This window comes from Alosa sapidissima, chromosome 14, assembly GCF_018492685.1.
Source record: "Alosa sapidissima isolate fAloSap1 chromosome 14, fAloSap1.pri, whole genome shotgun sequence".
NCBI lineage: Eukaryota > Metazoa > Chordata > Actinopteri > Clupeiformes > Clupeidae > Alosa > Alosa sapidissima.
This window is the reverse complement of record NC_055970.1, coordinates 3,030,833-3,050,790: the sequence shown is the minus strand read 5'-3', so window position 1 is coordinate 3,050,790 and position 19,958 is coordinate 3,030,833. Positions and strand designations below refer to the sequence as shown.

Here is a 19,958-nt window from a genome sequence, read left to right as displayed (position 1 = left end):
GTCATGTCAATTATATTACAAAGCCCATTGTCCCTGGACCAATTTGGGGTTAAGTGCCTTGCTCAAGTGCGGTGGAAGCCAAGAATTGAACCCACAACGTTTCTGGCTACTGCATGCTAGCCTAGCTCCTTAGGTCGGACATTGCCAGTTAAAATGCTACATAGTACATACTGCTGCTTCAAATGTGTCTGGGTAGACAGCCTACATACTCTATTGTTCACATATGCCACCAACACCATCACAACCTCACATTTGCCACCAACACCAATCAAGCGCACCTTCCTTCCTCCGTTATTTTTATAACCACCAGCCGCCACTGGTTTAAAAAACTCCGAACCGGTTCAAGGAACGAAAACGAAAATCGAAAACGAACGGAATTTTACGGAATTTTACGAGGTGTGGAAACGAAAACAAAATGGTCTTCAACTGTTCCGGAACAGAAATGTTATTCTGATATCCACAAAACCGGTTAATAACGTTTTTTTTTTTTTTTTCATTCTCTATATATTTTATAAAATTTCACAAAGGCATATCCTAAGTGTTCTACTTGTTTAATTGTAGGCGAACAGCCTAATAATTTGATTTCTGCAGTTTGAAAAAAAAACAAAAAACGCATAAATGGACCTTTGGTCCAAATGTGTATATTTTGTCTTGCTGTTGTAATGTAACCTATCCGTCTGCCACTTCGGATCTTAGGCCAGCTCGTAGTGTAGGCTACTGAAACTGATTTGGAAATTGTTTGTAGCCTATGCGTAATAGCCTATTTTGCCTGTCCACGCCTTGTCGTTTTAAAGTCGGGATTTGAAATGTTTGTGCAATTATAGCCTATTCTATGTAGAAGAGTTAAACGGGAGATAGGCCTTGTCAGCAACAGACAGGTTCGTTTATAAACAGGGTTGGAATTATAGCGCAAGCCTTTGAAGATCTCCATATGGATAAAACTTAGGCTACAACCAGGTAAGGAGTTTAGCACGTATCCAGAAATATTTTTGATAAGAAATTATTTATAGGCATAGGTTAGGCCTACAGTAAGTCTGTAGGCTATGGGATGGATAGCCCATCTGAATGTTTTTGGTTGCCGCCTGTGATTTATTATTTTTGGGCATAGCTACGGTATAGGCTAAATCAGGGGGAAAATAATGAGTACGTCTATTCTAAGGTAAAGTCCACAAAAATAGACTTGATAGGCCCGCCAAACACTGCCGGAACTTTAAGAACGAACGATATTTTGCGTTCCGAACGAGTTCAGGACCGATATGTTGGTGGCGGAACGCATGCAAGAACGAAAACGTTAAACATAGGCCTACCTGAACCGTTCGGAACGGAACGTTTGAAAAATAATTTCGTTTTCAAGCCCTGGTCTAAAGACATCTGGGACAAGATTGTAGACCTGCGCCAGGCTGGAATGGGCTACAAGACCATTGGCAAGAAGCTGGGTGAGAAGGAGACAACTGTTGGTGCGATTATCCGAAATTGGAAGAAACGCCAAATGACCGCCTAACTTCCTCTATCTGGGGCTCCAGGCAAGATCTCACCTTGTGGGGTATCAATGATCAGGAGAAAGGTGAGGGCTCACCTCATGGGGTATCAGTGATAATGAGAAAGGTGAGTGATCAGCCCAGAACTACACGGGAGGAGCTTGTTAATAATCTCAAGGCAGCTGGGACCACAGTCACCAAGAAAACCATTGGTAACACACTAGACCGTAATGGCTTAAAATCCAGCAGCGCCGGATCCCTCTGCTCAAGTAGGCCCATGTATAGACTCGTCTGAAGTTTGCCAATGAACATCTGAATGATTCAGAGAATGCTTGGGAGAAGGCGATGTGGTCAGATGAGACCAAAATCGAGCTCTTTGGTATCAATGCAAGTCACAGTGTTTGGAGGAAGAGGAATTCTTACTATGACCCCAAGAACACCATCCTCACCAACAAGCATGGAGATGGAAGCATATAGCATTATGCTATCTTGGGACAGGTCGACTTCACCGCATTGAGGGAAAGATGGATGGGGCCATGTACCTGGGTGACAACCTCCTTCTCTCAGCCAGGACCCTAAAAATGGGTCATCCTGGGCAGTGGGTGTCAAAATCCCCCTTTATGCAGAGCAGAGGCAGCGACTGTTCCATTGAAGTCTATGGCCATAGCTCAGAATTTTACCACATATGCTAAGGTCTTGGTTCTTTAGAGTTAAGAATGTGAATTTTGGGCACGTTTTCATGATCCCCAAACCCTTCTGATCATTTCAAGTACATGTTTAGCATTTTTGAGCATTCCAGTTTGGAGAAAATCGGCCTTATATCAGGTGTGTGCCTGTTATTTATTCTGCTGCTGTTGGCCGGTTGCTACATATGCTCATCAATAGTCAACGACACATCTCCTTGAACTATGACAAACTATCTTGCTCTGCCATGTATAGTCTTTGTGCCCGAGAAGTGCCCAAAAAGCCTTACAAAATGGCCGCTGAGTGGAGGGACTTGCCTAAAAGGACTTTGGCCTAGCCAGTCTCCGGACCTTAATTCTATAGAAAATCTGTGGAGGGAGCTGAATCTTCAAGTTGCCAAGCGACAGCCTCGAAACCTTAAAGATTTGGAGAGGATCTGCAAAGAGGAGTGGTCCAAAATTCCTCCGGAGATGTGTACAAACCTGGTAATCAACTGCAAGAAACGACCTCTGTACTTGCCAACAAGGGTTTCTTTACCAAGTACTAAGTAATGTTTTGATAGGGGATCAAATAGGTTTTAAATAGATCAAACAGATGCACATGTCACATGTTAATGTGGTTTTGTCACATTGATCAGATGTTGACCAGGCATTTGAATCTACTGTGGGGTTTTGTTTATTTATTAATTTTGTAGACTATATAGCTTAGCATTGTTTAACAAATAGGAATCATGTCAAATATGATACTGGGCCCTAATTTAAAAGCTTGGCAAAGTGCAAAGTTCTCATGCATGAACTAACAGCACCATGTGGCAAGAGCGCTAGCTTCGTATTCTGTGAGTACAGTTAAAAAAAAACAGTCACCTCAACAGGCAGCTCAGGTTCCGAAAACTGGAAACAAAGAAAGTGGGGGCAGCCTGTCCCCCAAACAAAAACAAACAAGTTTCTTGGGGAATACTGAAAGCGTCCGCTAATAAATTTAAATATAAGCATAAACATAAACAAATGTGAATTCTGCACCTTTAAAGAAACGTATTTAGAGAATTAGACTATGGCCTCAGAAGCTTCCTTAATCTGAACCAGGGTAGGAATTTCACGGCGGCCACGACGGCCATGGCCGTCGTTGCCCCTTGCGTTGGCCGTGATGCCCCTTTTGAAAATCAACCTTTGAAAACCTTTTGAGGTTTACAGGCCACGGTGGCCTTGGTGCCCCTTTATTTCAATATTCTGCTTTGCGTCCTACTAATAGCGATTTTTATTTAGCCTATGGCCTGTCAAAATAATCTTAACATTCTCCACTGCGTAAAAGACTAAATTAATTTGTGCTGTGAAAGTGACTGCGCAAGAAAGAAAGTGCGTCCAAATTCACCCATTCTTCTCAGTTGAACTACTCGAGAAGTAGCCTACTCGTCACACAGACAATAGGCTATCACTTGAAAGAGCTTTTTCTCAGCTTTAAAACAATATTAGCCACTATTTGCTGTGGTGAACGTTTACGAGAAAAGTAAATAATATAATTAAATTTAAACATAATTCTACTGAAGGTTTTGCGTCCATCTCCCTACCCATTCATCTCGGTGGAATACTTCACGAACCCTTTGTTTAACACATGACAAACCATATATCAGAATAAACAGCAGACCTTACCGAACACAAAGGTGTAAAGCAGTCCACTGTACAGTTAGCCGTTCCAGAGTAATCAAGTTTTGAATTTGCAGTACATTTCGACATGCATGGATGTCTCCAAATTTGGTCTTTACTGTAAGTTTTACAATGTGTTTCAAAAATTGTTTCACATGATTTCATAACAGGCCAAATACAAAATAAATGTTACATGTTTATGTTAGTACATGCTGACTAAGAGTTTGTGAAAGTAGCCTTAATGATCACAAAATGCTAAGCATGCATCTAGGCTATTTGAGTTTCTTAAAGCTGAGCTGTGCTTAAATTGTTCAATACATGATTTCATAACAGGCCAAATATAAAATAAATGTTAAATATAGCCTGTTGGCTGGAGCAACTCGAGCTAGGTAGCACCGTCTATTTTTTTCGTACCGACAGTACTATATTCAGTGACCTCAAGAAACAGAGATCTATGTGAAAGAATTAAAGGATAATTCCGGTATTTAGCACTTTGAGTCCCTTTTCTGGTTTGTTTTGGATGAACTAGAGTGGTGGACACCGAAATTGGTCCTGTCTCAACTTTTCGGACTGGTTTTGAATCACCTGAGTATCAGTGACGGACAGTACTTGAGTACATTTACTCAATTACTGTACTTAAGTCGCTTTTTCATGTATCTGTACTTTACTTGAGTATTTCAATTTTGTTAAACTTTTTACTTTTACTCCAGTACATTTCTAGGCCAAATATCTTACTTTTTACAAATTTTTCACTATATTTTGTGACCGCTGAAGTACAGCTGAAGTTCCTTTTGGAACAAAGACTGTCCAAATACATGTGTACTTACATGTGTATTTTCTATTAGGTGTGCTAGGCTTTAAATAATGGTGTTGCCTCACCTATGTTATAGTTATATCCACTATTATTTACTGTACCTTGTTGACCCCTTTTCACAACATTGATGTTACCATAACTGACCTCATGACACTATCGAGCAAATGATGATAGACAATGATAGACAATGACAGACAGATATACAATGATATACTGTACAATGATCGACAATCTGACACTATCAAACACAAAAGGGAACGTCTTGATTTGGTCCGAGAAGTGTAAAGGATTCAACAAAGCAAAAGTGGTTACTTTGAAGTATCTAAGATAAGATATTACATTAGCTTGTTTTTAGTTCTTTCTACATACAAAAATTCTTAGTTGATTTTGTCCTTGAATGAAGGAGAAAGGCTCAATAAATGCCTATGTCTTTTACTGGAGTAACATTTAACCATGTGTATCTCTACTTTCACTCAAGTACAGAATTTGTGTACTTCGTCCACCACTGCTGAGTATAGTACTGTCGGTAAGTGTGCATAATTTAGCTCAGATCAGATGTAGTACAGCTGCTGCTCAAAATGACACACATAGGCTTTGCAGACCAGCACTGCGGCTGAAGCCTATCACACACAGCTATGCCCGTCAGTCAGGATGGTGGATTGGACCACCCTGTGACAAAGACAACCTGTTGACACCTCACTTGCTTGAAATCAAGCGTCTGATAGTGCCTTGTCTGATCGGCGAGTAGCCTACACCAGGTGTGCGAGGCCTTTTCATGGCAGGCGTGCAGGGCAGGAACAGCATTGTGTACTTCACCACCACTTTAGTGCCACAGCTTCAAACTCAACACTTTGTCACACAAGTCCATTATGACCACCTCGGAGGTGCTGGCATAAGACAGCTCATGATACAGACCACATAGTGTGTGCTGCACGTACCCACAATAGACAAATGGTTGTAGGGAGGCCTAACATTAGATACTTTCATACCCTAATATTTAATAGTCCCTCATTTGGGATGTACTAGATCATATTGTCCATATTGATCGAATTCTGCTACATGATTTTTCAACAACAATTTTTCTTATCTTGATATTAATGATATATAGGTGGGTCTCAAAAAATGTGAATATTGCGAAAAAGTCCCCCCCCCCATTTATTTCAAAAAGTGAAACTTTTTCATTAGATATAAAGTGAAATATTTTAAGTGTTTTTTTTTTTGTTTTAATCATGATTACGATCTACAGCTCATGAAAACCAAAAATGAGTATCTCAAAATATTATAATAAAGAGGTTATAATACAGAAATGTTAACCTTTTGAAAAGAAATTAACCAATCTGACTAGTCTAAAATAGTTCATTTATACACTCCATACTTGGTTGGGCTGCTTTTGCACAAATAACTCCATCAGTGTGGGGCGGTTGGAGGCAATCAGTCTGTGGCACTGCTGAGGTGTTATGGAAGCCCATAGCCACATAACTTGCCTGGATGCATGTAGGAAAGACCACTGTGGGTACAGTCTAACTTTCCCCAAAAATATGGCTCAGCTACAATAGCGCGTTCGTGAAAAGAGGATTTATTATTTTTGTGTTAATACTACAGAGTCATGACCAAGATGCAAAAAGTCCACAAAGAAGAAAGCATGGCCCGCCTATATTGGATACACACCTATGTGATTGGTTCCTCGCGATGCAAGGGGCAAAAGTAACGTGCATCATTACACATTGCCAGAGTGTCTCGCAGAGACAATTCAATTGTACTTTTGCGAGAACTCTGGAATTTCCAGGGTAATATATTTCAATAATAAGTAATATTCTCTTGAGACACTATTGCCATTGAATGATTTAAACAACAGCTGTAACAAGGCAGCAAAAGGCAGAATAGTGTACCATATGCTAACCGCTGCCTAAGCAAAGATGAACTTGTTACCTCGGTCAAAAGTATATGACTGCTGAGGAAATACACTGGAAGAACAAAAAGCCATGGAAAGCCAAGAAATGAAGAATCACCACATGACACTGCAGAAAGGGGCGTTAATATACAGGACTTTAATGCGATGTTAACCAAATCAGAAGAAGAAAACAATTCTTACTACAGGTGGTTAAACGCCACAGAGAAAGCTATCCTGACTCAAACAAAAGCACAATTGTCAAAGATCTTGCCAATTCTCCATCTGAATTAGCAAATTGAACAGACTTGTAGAAATACATTAGTATAATATTGTTGTGTAATGATATTCACTATTAAAATGGTAGGTTCCCTATAATATGTACCAAATAAGTTGCAGTTTATGCTTATATGTCCTTTATGTATCTCCATGTTAATGTTTTGAAGTTTAAGGAATAAACAACATAAAGATTGATATTTCAGCAAATATATTTAAATATTTTTTTTATGTGATAACTTAAACTGGTGGTAGACCAAAATGCAGGGTTAAAATTGGGTTGGGAGAAAAGAGAAAAAAGGTTTTTTGGGCCACTCAAAGGGGGCGGGGGGGGGCGGGGGGATTTGCATTTGCATTGACATTGGCAGCAAATGGTTACTGCTGTTAAAGCTTTGAAGGTAGACAAGTGTATGTGCCATAGTGAGTTGTTTCAATGAGCTGATTTACAGAAGGGATCTGTCTTCAGCATGTGTACTGGTGTGTTGTCTCGGAGCGCATTCCCATGTTAGCGCCTGCTCTCAGTTGATTTGCTTGACAGTACTGCCATCTAGTCTCACTGCCTCTCAATTGCACAACCTGGTTCTGTTCTACGCCAGTTGTTGCCAGAAGTTGTCATGCATCTTTTTGCAATTGCTTATGACCAAATTAGATGTGATAAGTCACTGCTTTATTTTATTTCTTTGTCACCTTATACTGTTTTGAGACTTTGGTGTGTGGCTGATGTGTTGTTTATGACTTGAGTTATTTTTGGCATTTCTGTTTATTTTGTGCCGTTCTACTCCTCAAATGCCATAGTTATGCAGTAAAGAATGGTCCTCTGTTCCGCTTGCTGCTGTGCTTATGTTTCCACATGCATTCACAATATTCACACAGCCAAGCCATGTCATACTGTGAAGCCCAGCCCTGGTCTCTGCCCCCAACTGTGTCCCAGTCTGTGTTTCCAACTGATATGGTTTGTTGGGAAACACATGTCGATAATCCCAGCAGTATGTATTGGAGGATATGGTGCCAGTTTTGAAATGCTCTGTGCGATATCATGTGTTACACTACTATGACAGTTTCTCCCAGTGGTGTGTTCACTCTGTCAGTGTTGGTCTTTGGCTATTACCACATCATTCTGTGTGAAATCATTTTAGAACGGAGTTCTGAAACTCATCTGCACAGCTCTGTATCTGGATTTAGTCTTTCTATGACTGTACTGTGCAGGCTTGGAATTTCATAATTTTAGGGGCAAGGCCACTTAGCCTTCAGTTGGGCATATTTGACGGGGGGCACAAAGGCCACACGTCAGGGCACCAAGGCCAAAGTTAACTATACAGTAGATAAAAATGATCAAAGTTGTATTTAGCCTATTCACAGCAGCAGACCTGCATCATGAAACATTACAAAAACAGGAAACATGTCATATTACATAGAACTGTAAATCATCTGATTTTAATATTTACAGATATCTAGGCTATATTTAACATTTCTTTTCTATTTGGCCTGTTATGAAATCATGTATTGAACAATTTAATATAAAACTCAAATAGCCTACATGCATGCTACTTTGACACACTCTTAGTCAGTTATATATCCTCTGATTTTATTTACAGATATCTAGGTGATATTTGTAACATTTATTTTGTATTTGGGCTGTTATGAAATTGTGTATTGAACAATTTAAACACATTGTGAAACTTAAAGCCCAAAGTTGGAGACATGCATGTAGAAATTTGCTGCATATTCAAAACCGGATTACTCTGGATTGGCTAACTGTACAGGGGAATGCTTTACACCTTAGTGTTCCAAAAGGTCTGCTGTTTATTTTGATATATGTTTTGTCGTGTTGAGGGAAGAGTTTGTGAGAACTATAGAATAATATGATAAAATTAAAGTTACTTTTCTCACGAACCGTTTACCATAGCAACTAGCGGCTAACATTGTTTAAAAGCTGAGAAAAGGCTATTTCATGTGATGTGATGCATGATGTCTGTGTGATGAGTAGGCTACTTCGCGAGTAGTTCATCAGAGAAGAATGGGTGAACTGTCTGTACTGCATATAAGACTAAATTAATTTGTGCTGTGAATGCTTAGATTATTTTGACAGGCCATAGGCTACATAGAAATCGCTATTAGTCGGACACAAGGCAGAATATTGAAACAAGGGGGCACCAAGGCCACAGTGGCCTGTGAACCTCCGATTTTCAAAGGGGCATCACGGCCAACGCAAGGTGGCCGCCGTGAAATTCCAACCTTGGCACTGTATATGACTATGATGTGTGTTTCTGAGCCACGTGGTATGCATGACATGACTTTGCTGTAAATAACCGTGGTCTGTGTGTGTCTGTGTGTGTTGCATTGCAGGCATGGTTCTGGTGAGGACAGAGATGGGCCAGCTGGTGATGGTGCCCCAGCAGGCTCTGGCGCAGGCCCAAGCCCAAGCCCAGGCCCAAGCCCAAGCCCAAGCCCAGAGCAGCATCTCCCCCCGGCCGGCCGCGCCTACCACAGGGGCCACCTTCAGAGTCACCACGCCCCAGGTGAGACAGGGTCACCCCTGCTGTCCCACACTGTGTGTGCGTGTGTGTGTGTGTGTGTGTGAGTGTGCGTGCGTGTGTACATGTGTGTGTGCGTGTATGTGTGTGTGTGTGTGCGTGTGTGTGTGCGCGCGTGTGTGTGTGTGCGTGTGTGCGTGCGTGCGTGTGCATGTATGTGTGTGTATATCTGTTTTAATGTTGTGATATTTTTCGTGCTAGTGGTTTAGAACCTACTGAATATATTTCTCACCAGGAAAATAATTGTGTATTCTATATATTGATGTTAGTCAGCTGTCAGGTACCCTGTCTTTCCTTTTTTTCAGTTTTACAAGATTCTAGAATGAGCTGACTACTTAGTTATCAGAAAGGTCTAAAGAAAACAATTCTTGAACAGTTGAAAAGAAACAGATTTTTGTCTGAAGTAGACTATCCTATCCATATTCCTGTGTGTATGCCTCATGTCTATGTTATGATTGATCATTAGTCAGTTTGATTTGATAATTCTTAACCCTTAGAACCCGATTGATGCAAAGTGCGTCAAAAAACACACCCTTTCTTCTCTGTTACATTGCTCCGGAACCGTTCATCACAGCGAGATGAAACCTTTATTGCGTGACAGAGCAGAAGTCGGGCTTTGCAACAAGACTACACACTTGTCTGTACGATCAAGTATGAAAAAAAAAAAAAATCATGAAATGAAATCAAATTGCATCATATTAACAGTCTCTGCGTTCACCTGCGCACCCATTACTCTCGTTTGAATTACTCGCGAACCCGTGATCGCATAGATATAGCAAGCATATCAGATGAAAGAGGAGACATAGGGCTATCCATTGGTACATTGTATATCGATCCTTCTGGCTTATAAAAACAGACGATATGACTGCAAAATAATAACGTCATGTACACAAGCCAATGCTGCACACCAATTACTCTCGTTTGAATTACTCACGGACCCGTGATCGGATAGATATGCCACGCATGTCAGATGAGAGAGGAGACACAGAGCTATCATTTGATACCAAGTACATCCTTCTGGGTTATAAAACAGACGAAGTAACCGCAAAATAATAACTTCTTATAGCTGGACTTGACCCACGTTTTTGTCTGTTTTTGTGGCAAAGCATGTTTATAATCCAACGCTATTGTGTGTTTCTCTATGGCAAAGCATGTTCATAATCCGGTTTTGAGATCCTAGCAAATTCCTGCATGGCATCCAATTCAAGGCTCACATTGCATCCCAATTTGTTCAACAGAGAAACACCTTTTTGCCTTTACTTTGTTTACGGCAATGCAGTAATAAGTTGAGAATCATTATGAGTGCATACACCATAGCCACACGCAGGCTAACACGCAAACTCAGGTCAAGTCAGGTCAGATCAGTTCGTGTCACAGATATGGAGCGCAGAAAGGTCATTTTTCATCACTAAATAAAAAATAGCATTTATTTACGTAAATCACACACCACATATTTCTGTAAATTGCTCAGCCCCAGAGTATCCCTCCAACATGGCAATTATATTGCCTGATTCAGGACAGTCTGCCCTACACACACATGAAATGCACGTAGAGTTATGAGCTTGCTGTGGTGAGATACATGTCAAAATATAAGAATTTTTATAATATGCTTTTTGTATTTTAATTATTTAAAAATCAAAATAAAATCAATGTTTTTACTAATACATGAAATTATGGCAGATCTGTATAGCCTAGACTGCTGAAAAAAAACAATGTATAATATGTGTGTGTGGCCCTTACAATGACCAGAATAAATCCTTATGAATAAAGGTAGTGAAAATGCCCTAAAAACAGCTTAGGGTTCTAAGGGTTAATAGAGGCATGTGCCACTTGCAACAGTTCCAATTCCAATTCCAACTCCATCCATGTTTGTTCTTGATGGCATTTAAGTGCGTATCTCACTAACCACTGTATAACTGTTACATCTCTAAGAAACATGTCTTAGAAACTTAGAAAAAGCTCTTTACCAGTATGTAGTCTCACTCTACATATGTTTGGCTATGCTAGCCACGTGTGTGAGACACAACAGGTAAGACCATGTTTAATCAAATTAAGTTCATATTATTTTTCTCCATATCCTCATTTCCGATTAAGTCTGATTGATTACCATTCTCTTAATGGCTGCCGCTGTTCCTTGGTTTGCCTTGGGTAATGAGCTCATTCATTTTGCATAGAGGTGCGCTCATCACAACCTACCTGCTAGATGGTCTTTCATCACTGTCACCTGAGAGATGAATATTCATCATGTTGGTTTAGCGATCATCTACCTGTGGTTATCTCTGTTCCTCCGGGATAAATGAGCCAGTGATCGGACCTCATCCATGGAATAAAGTGTTTTAAATGCTTAATTACTGCTCTTAAATCTAGTGTCAAGTTAATTGACTGTTAAAACTGTTAAAAGTAGCTCTCGTAATGATCACTCAGTAAAAGTATAGCAAAGGTGCTATTTTAGGTGTGAAAGAATATGATATAAAAAATATGCACTTAATTCAATGCACAATTTCTCTTTAAGTAGCCGAGAAGACCAGAAATGTAACGTCCCAGAAGAACATGCTCTGAGGTCCCATACTTGTGGTGAATTTAATCTTTCCTTGCAATGTTCTCACCTTTTCTACCCCTTACCTGTTGGCATCCCTGTGTGTTGAGCCAAGGAAAAGCATACTTTTCAAGGGGTCACAGAAGGTTGTGATTGTTCATTTTATGGAAAGATTGGATCGTTTGGGGTCACCTTAAGACAGAGAGGCTGGCTGAAATGGAGCAACTCTAAAAAAATAAAAAAAGGTGGAGGAAAAACCATGCAACAGGCAACGTTCATATGCCAATTATTATTGGTGGGAGAGTACGTAACTAACTGGGAGACAGCGGAAGAGGAAGTTCATTGGGGATATTGTGGGTTTCTCTGAGTTCATGGAGCTCAGTGGTTTTCTCTGAAGGCCAGAACGAAAGCATTGAGCTTGATGTTGACAGTACTAGGCAGTCAGTGGAAAGAGCTGGAAAGAGTTGTGCTGACTTCACTTTTGACTGACTGTATGATGTGGATTATTTTAGTTTTTAGTCATTTGTGTGAACTGTTAGGTAATTGACTTCTTTACTTTTCTCTGGGCCTGTACTGCCACTACATGGGGAGGAGGACGTGCAATTGGTTCAGCAAGTTCAGCTGGTCTGTCTCGACTTAAACCTATCATGCTATTAGCTTATCTCCGTTGTATTGACTGTGGGGGGTGTTGGTGTTCAGTTCACTATTAGTAAGAGGGGTGATTGTGGATAGTGATGTGGTAAGAGGGGCAAAAGGCTGGTGGTAAACTGGTAAATAATCTAGTAGTTGATTCCCTCCTCACCACCACAACAGGGGATCTGCAAGCCACATCAAGTGAATGGTGGCAGTTAATAAAAGGAATCCACAGCGCTTGATATTTTCATGTGCTGGACTAGGGCTGCATTCTGTCTGATTATGCAGGCTTAACTTTTATAGATATTTTGACAATTTTGTGTAGGCTGTGATCCCAGTTCTAATAATTTGGGTGTTGTGTGACTCGGATCAGCACCACAATATTGTGGGTTCCTTCTTGGCCCATCGCATAATACTGCCAACAAACCAACCAAATGACAAAACAGACATGGCTCATAACCTCCTTGGTGAAGGATCTGATTCATTGATTCCATTCATTGATTCCAGTAAAACAGTTGATAACTATCCTGTCAATTACAATGTCTCTCATTTGTCAGTTTCACTTCATACCTACCGGTATACTTGTATATGCCTTTGTTCACCACCAGGGGGTGACAGAGCCCTTCTTATTGCCATACAATGTTTCTGTGTATTGTCTTGAGATTAGCCTCCTTGGCTCTATCTAGCTCTTTTAGTGGACACCTATGGATACTCATTACAAAAAAACACTTTCTGGGAAATGCGGGAAGTGGTAATCAATAGCTCTGTGCTTTCAAGTAGAGCAGTGCCCATGTATCTGAAAGTTGATATCCCTCTCCTGCCCTATATATACACTGATGCTCGACTAGGGACAATTTTAGTATGAAAGGGTTGACCTGGGTCATTTGTCTCATCCACTCGGCCCAACTCTCAACCTGAGCCGGACGCAGGTTGATTTTAGTATGAATGGTGTGTGTGTGTGTGTGTGTGTGTGTGTGTGTGTGTGGTTCTCTCTCTTTCTTTCTTTCTTTCTTTCTTTCTCTCTCTCTCTCTCTCTCTCTCTCTCTCTCTCTCTGTGTGTTTCTTTCTTTCTTTCTTTCTTTCTCTCTCTCTTTTTTTTTCTTTCTTTCTTTCTTTTTCTCTCTCTTTCTCTCTCTCAATCCACTGTACTTGCTACACTGCTTCACTGACACTAGGTGGAGGCATAGGCTTATCACATTGATCAAAGATATACATGAGTCTAAGAAATTGCACATGGAGTCATGCCAACTAATTATTAACACTACTTTGCTGCTTGTCAAAAATGACAAACAATTAACTTTCAATTTAATTAAAAAAAAGTTAATTTTATGTGGATCCTGGAGAATGATTCACTGTTAAAAGGAAGAATCTTGTTATAGTATCATTAATTTACAAACTCGGGTCATGTTCCATCATCCCTAGCCTTGGTTATGTTTTGGAGCTATTGGCAGCCGGACAGCATCTTTGAATAAGACTTGTGTCAGTAATTATGTACAGCTTGACTCTGCATTGTGCGCTAATTGTGGTGTTTAGACAAGACACCCTTGACACAAATGTAAATGAGCTGTATTCCCAGTGTCCCTCTAGACCGTGTGTGCCACTCAGCCAGGCAGTGGATGGAACAGGGAGAGGAGAGGAGAGGGGGAGAGAGAGGGGGAGAGAGAGAGGGAGAGAGAGAGGGAGAGAGAGAGGGAGAGAGAGAGGGGGAGAGAGGGGGATAGGAGAGGGGGAGAGGAGAGGGGGAGAGGAGAGGGGGAGAGGAGAGGGGGAGAGAGAGGAAGGGGAAAGAGGAAGAAGACGGAGGGAAAAGTGTAGAAGTCATCCCTCGCTTCCTTCCACTCGCGTTAAATCATTCACCATCCAGCTGCCTGATTGTTTTAAAAAGCTAACAACCATTAGAACCCCTCAACGTGTGGCAGATTGCCATGGCATCGCTGGGGGGGCTCAAAGCCTCCGAGATCCCACACCTCCCACCCTTTACCCCCCCAACTCTCCTGCATCGCTCCCAGGCTCTCCGGTACCCCCCCCCCCCCCCCCTCCACCACCCCCGTCTCTCCCCTCCCTCCCCTGAGGGGACACAGCTGCTGAGAGGAGCGACAGACACACACACCCTCACACACACACACCCTCTCCCCTACGCATGCTGGGATGGTGGTCAGGATAGTGGGGTGTGTGTGTGTGTGTGTGAACGCAAGGCATAATGTCAGGCTTGTGCGCAGAGGGCATGTCCACATGGCTGCCCAGTGTAGACAGATGCCACCAGGATGGTGCTTCCCGGCTGTGTCGATGTCTGCGTGTGTGTGGCACTGGACCGGCTCACACTGTTTCCTCATTCCTCGCATAGTGCATTCTCTGTGCCTGCCTGAGGTGCGGGATTGGCCTGGATGATGTAGGCTGTTGGTGATGCCTTGAGCTAGATGTCTGGAGTCCACAGTGATCAGCATTGACCGATAAATGCGACCCTCCCTTTGCCTACTTCAGTGGTCATCACTGTCTTCCTGTTCAGAGTGTTAAGCCATTCTCCCCAAATTGTTTATACGTGTAATCTTCTGAATCTTATTAGTCTCTGTTCCTTTTAGTAACCTTGACTTTGCTTTTCCAGGGTTTTTGTCATCTTATCTAAAGCAAGTGTAAAGTGTGTAAGTGTGGGACTGTAATAGTTCTATGCCATGGTGATATATGAGTTTATGTCCTGCTTAAAGGTTTCTATCTAAATGTATTGAATGAATTCCTGTTGTCCTATTTCTGCTTTTGATGCCCTTCTGCTTGTCTTGGTGTGACTATTTGTTTCCTGATGCACTGATCCCTCTCTCTCCCCTTCCCCATTTCTTGTCTTTCTCCTTTTTCCTCTCCCTCTCTCTTACACTCTCTCTCTCTCTCTCTCTCTCTCTCTCCCTTACTTTCCTTTGCTCACTCCGATCTCTCTCTCTCTCTCTCTCTCTCTCTCTCTCTCTCTCTCTCTCTCTCCTGCAGTCTCCTGTGACCACTCAAGCCATCCGTCCAGGCCCTGCTGTCCAGGCCAAGGTGCAGCAGTAACCCTTGCCTACCTCCTATAACCCTCTGTGACCTCCGACCTTCCCATTCAACCTCTGACCCAGCCCCTTAGCCATGAGTTGCCCCTCATAATATCTCACTGCCTGTGATGACTTTGGCTGTCTTACTGACTTTTTCTGGCTTCCTATAGAGGGGGCCACTTCATATGAGACCCCTTTAGACCTCTGAAAGATAACCCAGATATCCTGCCATAACCTTTTCTGTCCCATCATAATCTGTCATAGAGTTAAACTTCATGATATTTTAAACTTCAACTCCCAGAAATCATCTTCCACATTGCTTGTTGAGTTATTATAGCATTATTATACAGTGTTTCCAATAGTCGTTTGACATCTCCTTACAGTAAATTCAAAGCAAGTCTTGTATTTCTGCTTGTCTTGTACACCTGGTGCAGTGCTAGACATCCTTTCTGTTTTTTCTGAACTTTGATATCAGGGCCCCATATAAAGCTTGTATACTGTACTTTCCCTACTCCTCAACATTTCTCTTCTTTTACAGATTATTTGTTCTGTGGCATGTTCCAATTCCCCCTCAAAATGCATTGCTTTTGTTACTCCAATCTCTCAATAGTGCTTAAGGTCACTTAACCTGAATGACTTCCAAGAGTGAGCTTTACATGATTTTGAATATTACTGTGTTTGCCTGTGTTGCGTACTATATTTACTGACCATTTGCTTGATGTAGATGAACATGTGTCAGCTTGCAGGAGAGCTGTCGACAGTCGCACATCAAACATCTGTTTGGATTATCACTTCTGTAATGCACCCCACAAAGGTTTAGCTATCATCAATGTGATGTTTTCACCAGCCTTTTGCATGTCATAAGTGTCAGGTGTATTCAAGCTGTCACTGTGGAGAAAAGGAAGGTGTGTGTGTGTGTGTGTGTGTGTGTGTGTGTGTGTGTGTGGTCTGTGTCTATGTGAGGTATGCCATCACGAATCTGAGCTGCCCTATGTCAGACCTCAGCCCCATTTAAACACACACACTCACACACACCCCTCCGCAGAGTGGCATCCGCTGCGGCAGGGACACGCGATGTGACAGCCCCTCCTGTTCTCTGTGGCCTTGCTGCGAGCCATGCGTCACGTCCTGTTTGTCTCTCGTCCAGAAGGCCCCCGGCGGTGGTGGCGGTGACGGCTCCAGCTCCACCGCTGCAGCCTCAGCCTCAGCAGCAGCTCCCCGCGGCAGGACTGCCCCCCCAGGCCACCGGCGCCCAGCCCGCCCCCCCCAGCATCACGCCGGCCGCGGCCGCCGCCCCCCCCTCCTGCCCCCGGGGTCTCTGTCGTCTCGCAGGTTGCTACGCTCTTCTTTCTTTTCTGTCTGTTGTCTTTACCCTCTTCTCTTCTCGTTCTCGTTTACGTATGCACTCCTCCCTTTCTCTTTTCCCCTGCCCCTCTCTCTATCCCTCTCTCTGGTCTGCTGGCGGTGGGTGCTGTTACAGCTGCCAGCAGGCTGGCTTTGTCACGGCCATGCCCGCACTCACACAGCTGGCCATGGACATGGGCAGCATTTCTCTCTCTCTCTCTCTCTCTCTCTCTCTCTATCTCCCTCCCTCCCTCTCTGTTAATCTCTACTTTTTCTGTCTCACTCCCTTTTCCCTCTCTCTTTCTCCTGTCCTTATTCATGTCTTTCTTGATGTCCTTCTTTATCTCTTATCCCCTCTCTCTCTCTCTCTCTCTCTCTCTCTCTCTCTCTCTCTCTCTCTCTCTCCCCTTCTTGTTTTCTTTTTTGTACACACACACACACACACACACACACACACACACACACACACACACACAGAGAGAGGCTGGGCAGAAGACCTCACACACACATGGCAGCCCCGGGCCTCACCCTGCTGTGGGCATGTTACCGTGGAGACATGCCCCATGTTGGCATAAAGCTCAGCAGTGCTTCCACAGGCATGCATGCAAGGGGGGGAAAACACACACACACACACACACACACACACACACACACACACACACACACACACACACAACCCTCATTAGGACCTCATATGCCTGAGAAAGATGCAAAAACATGATCATAGTAGCCCCACCAAACATATTGTTTGTGTGTCAGGAACTCTAATTACATTAACATTTAGCATTAAACTAATTAAAGCCAACATGACAAAACACATGGGAGCCATTATGGGAGAGCAGGCATGATGGCTGATGGGTGCTGTCACTTCTCATCTCTCACACAGCCCCACCGCCATCAGTGCTCACACAGAGACGCCTCAGGCTCTCCACTGGCTCATCCTCACAGCACACTCAAAGGTCCCTCTCTCAGCCCTTAAAGGTTCCTCTATTAGCTGTTAAAGGTTCTCCTCTGACCCTCTCCAAGACCTTAAGTTCCTCTTGGAACCCTTAAACATTCTTCTCCCTCGTCCTATTTAGAACATAGAAATATGCCATGTAGAACCTAAACGGTTAAGTCTTTATAGGAAGCTTTGTATTTGTTGTGAGTAAACAGACACTCTGATTGAAGGCAGTTAGCAGGCATGCTCAGCAGAACACACACACACACACAGCTGCTCTTACCCATGCACCACACCCTCGACCAGCGTCTGACTGGTCTCAGCTTGTCTCTGCCCAATCTCACGGTTCCCACCCACTGTGCTCTGTTCTACCGCAGGAGATGCAGGAGAACGTGAAGAAGTGCAAGAACTTCCTGGCCACGCTCATCAAGCTGGCATCCCATAATTCCCCCTCCCCGGAGACATCTCGCAACGTTAAGGCACTGGTCCAGGACCTGCTGGTGAGTCTTCAGCGTTCAGCAATCAGACTGGCAGCCATGTTGGATGGTAGCCAAAGGATAATCCTGTGTGTGTGTGTGTGTGTGTGTGTGTGAGAGAGAGAGGGGGGGGGGGGGGGGTGTTTGAGTGTGAAGAAGAGATGTGTGTATTTGTATATGTTGACATGCAGATAGCCTAGTGGACAAAAATACCCACAAGGCTTTTAACTCTGACAGTAGGCTGTTCAGAGTGTGAAGGGTCTGATGTGGCCCTGTAAATGTAATGCCCTCCTGTTAGCTGTAGATGGCATCACAAAACACTCAAACGACCTGCCTGTGTATGTTTGTATGCATGCAAATCATACTCATGATTTAAATTTCCAACCAGCCACGTGTCTGTAATATGTAATTAACAACACAGTCTTAATGTAAATCTTTAACAACACACATAGGCTGAAATGAACAACACACATAGGCTGAAATGAACAACACACATAGGCTTAATGTAAATCTTTAACAACACACATAGGCTTAATGTAAATCTTTAACAACACACACATAGGCTTAATGTAAATCTTTAACAACACACATAGGCTTAATGTAAATCTTTAACAACACACACATAGGCTTAATGTAAATCTTTAACAACACACATAGGCTTAATGTAAATCTTTAACAACACACATAGGCTTAATGTAAATCTTTAACAACACACATAGGCTTAATGTAAATCTTTACACCAAGCTGATGCGGATTCCCTCTCTCCCATTGCTTTTACTCTTCATCTGTTTCAGGATGCTAAGATTGAGCCGGAGGAGTTCACCAGCAGGTTACAGACAGAACTCAAGTCGTCGCCCCAGCCCTATCTGGTCCCGTTCCTCAAGGTTGGTTATGCACCCACGCTCAGGTTGTACACTTAGCTTAGAGAGATATGCATATGTGTGTTTTGATGGGAGACATGAATAAGGCATGTGTGTGTGTGTCATGTTTGCTGCTTCTCTGGCTTGACTCCAGAGTGTGTGTGACAGAGGCCTGGAGCAGCGCCTGACTTCTCCTGTAGGGCTTATCCAGCCAACTCAGATGAGAGTCACATCAGCAGCGCCCGCCCCCCCCCCACCCACACACACACACACACACACACATTCTCACACAGGGAACACACCCACACTCATTTAGACATTTGCATACACACACATTTACACACTTAGATTGACGCACACACACAAACAGTCACTCTCAACAGTCAACTGCAAAACACACACACACACTCACAAAGAGATAACTTTGAAGAAAATTCAAAGCACCTGTATTGCCCAATGTTTGGTTTTGTCCTTGTCTGGACTTGATTGCCCTGTCGATCATTGGAGTTGTGGGAAGTCTGCTGATTGATAGGATAGCAATCGGGATGGGATTGATGGGGACAAGATATATCGTAAACATGCTAATTACCAACCATTTTGTTCGAAAATTCTAAAACAACAATGTTTTTTAATACTTCAAAATGACATTTGCTAAATGAACCTTACATTTTTCAGTAGCCATAGGTGTGTAGATTTGAACCAAATCTAGTTGGGTTCTTACCGGGGCTTTTACTGCCTGAAATATCCAATTTAGTGCTGGGCTGGTGGGTGCTTATTCCCAACCTTTCTCACGGCACATCAACGGTAAGCCCGAGAATTCTCGTCGCCGCAAAATTCCACT

At 42.7% G+C, this 19,958-nt stretch overlaps 1 protein-coding gene and 1 long non-coding RNA gene across 2 annotated transcripts in view; both read left to right on the top strand.

Moving 5' to 3' along the window:
* Nucleotides 1-19,958, top strand: part of LOC121682158 (transcription initiation factor TFIID subunit 4-like) — a 115,176-nt gene that overhangs the window by 18,352 nt on the left and 76,866 nt on the right. Inside the window, 6 exon segments of the mRNA XM_042062203.1 lie at nt 9,127-9,299; nt 15,457-15,507; nt 16,645-16,798; nt 16,801-16,829; nt 18,159-18,281; nt 19,052-19,141. Of these exon segments, the coding sequence (XP_041918137.1) occupies nt 9,127-9,299; nt 15,457-15,507; nt 16,645-16,798; nt 16,801-16,829; nt 18,159-18,281; nt 19,052-19,141 (620 nt within the window).
* On the top strand, nt 1,366-1,840 carry LOC121682159. Its single transcript, XR_006022448.1, has 2 exons — nt 1,366-1,564; nt 1,606-1,840. It is a non-coding gene; the product is annotated as an uncharacterized LOC121682159 (long non-coding RNA).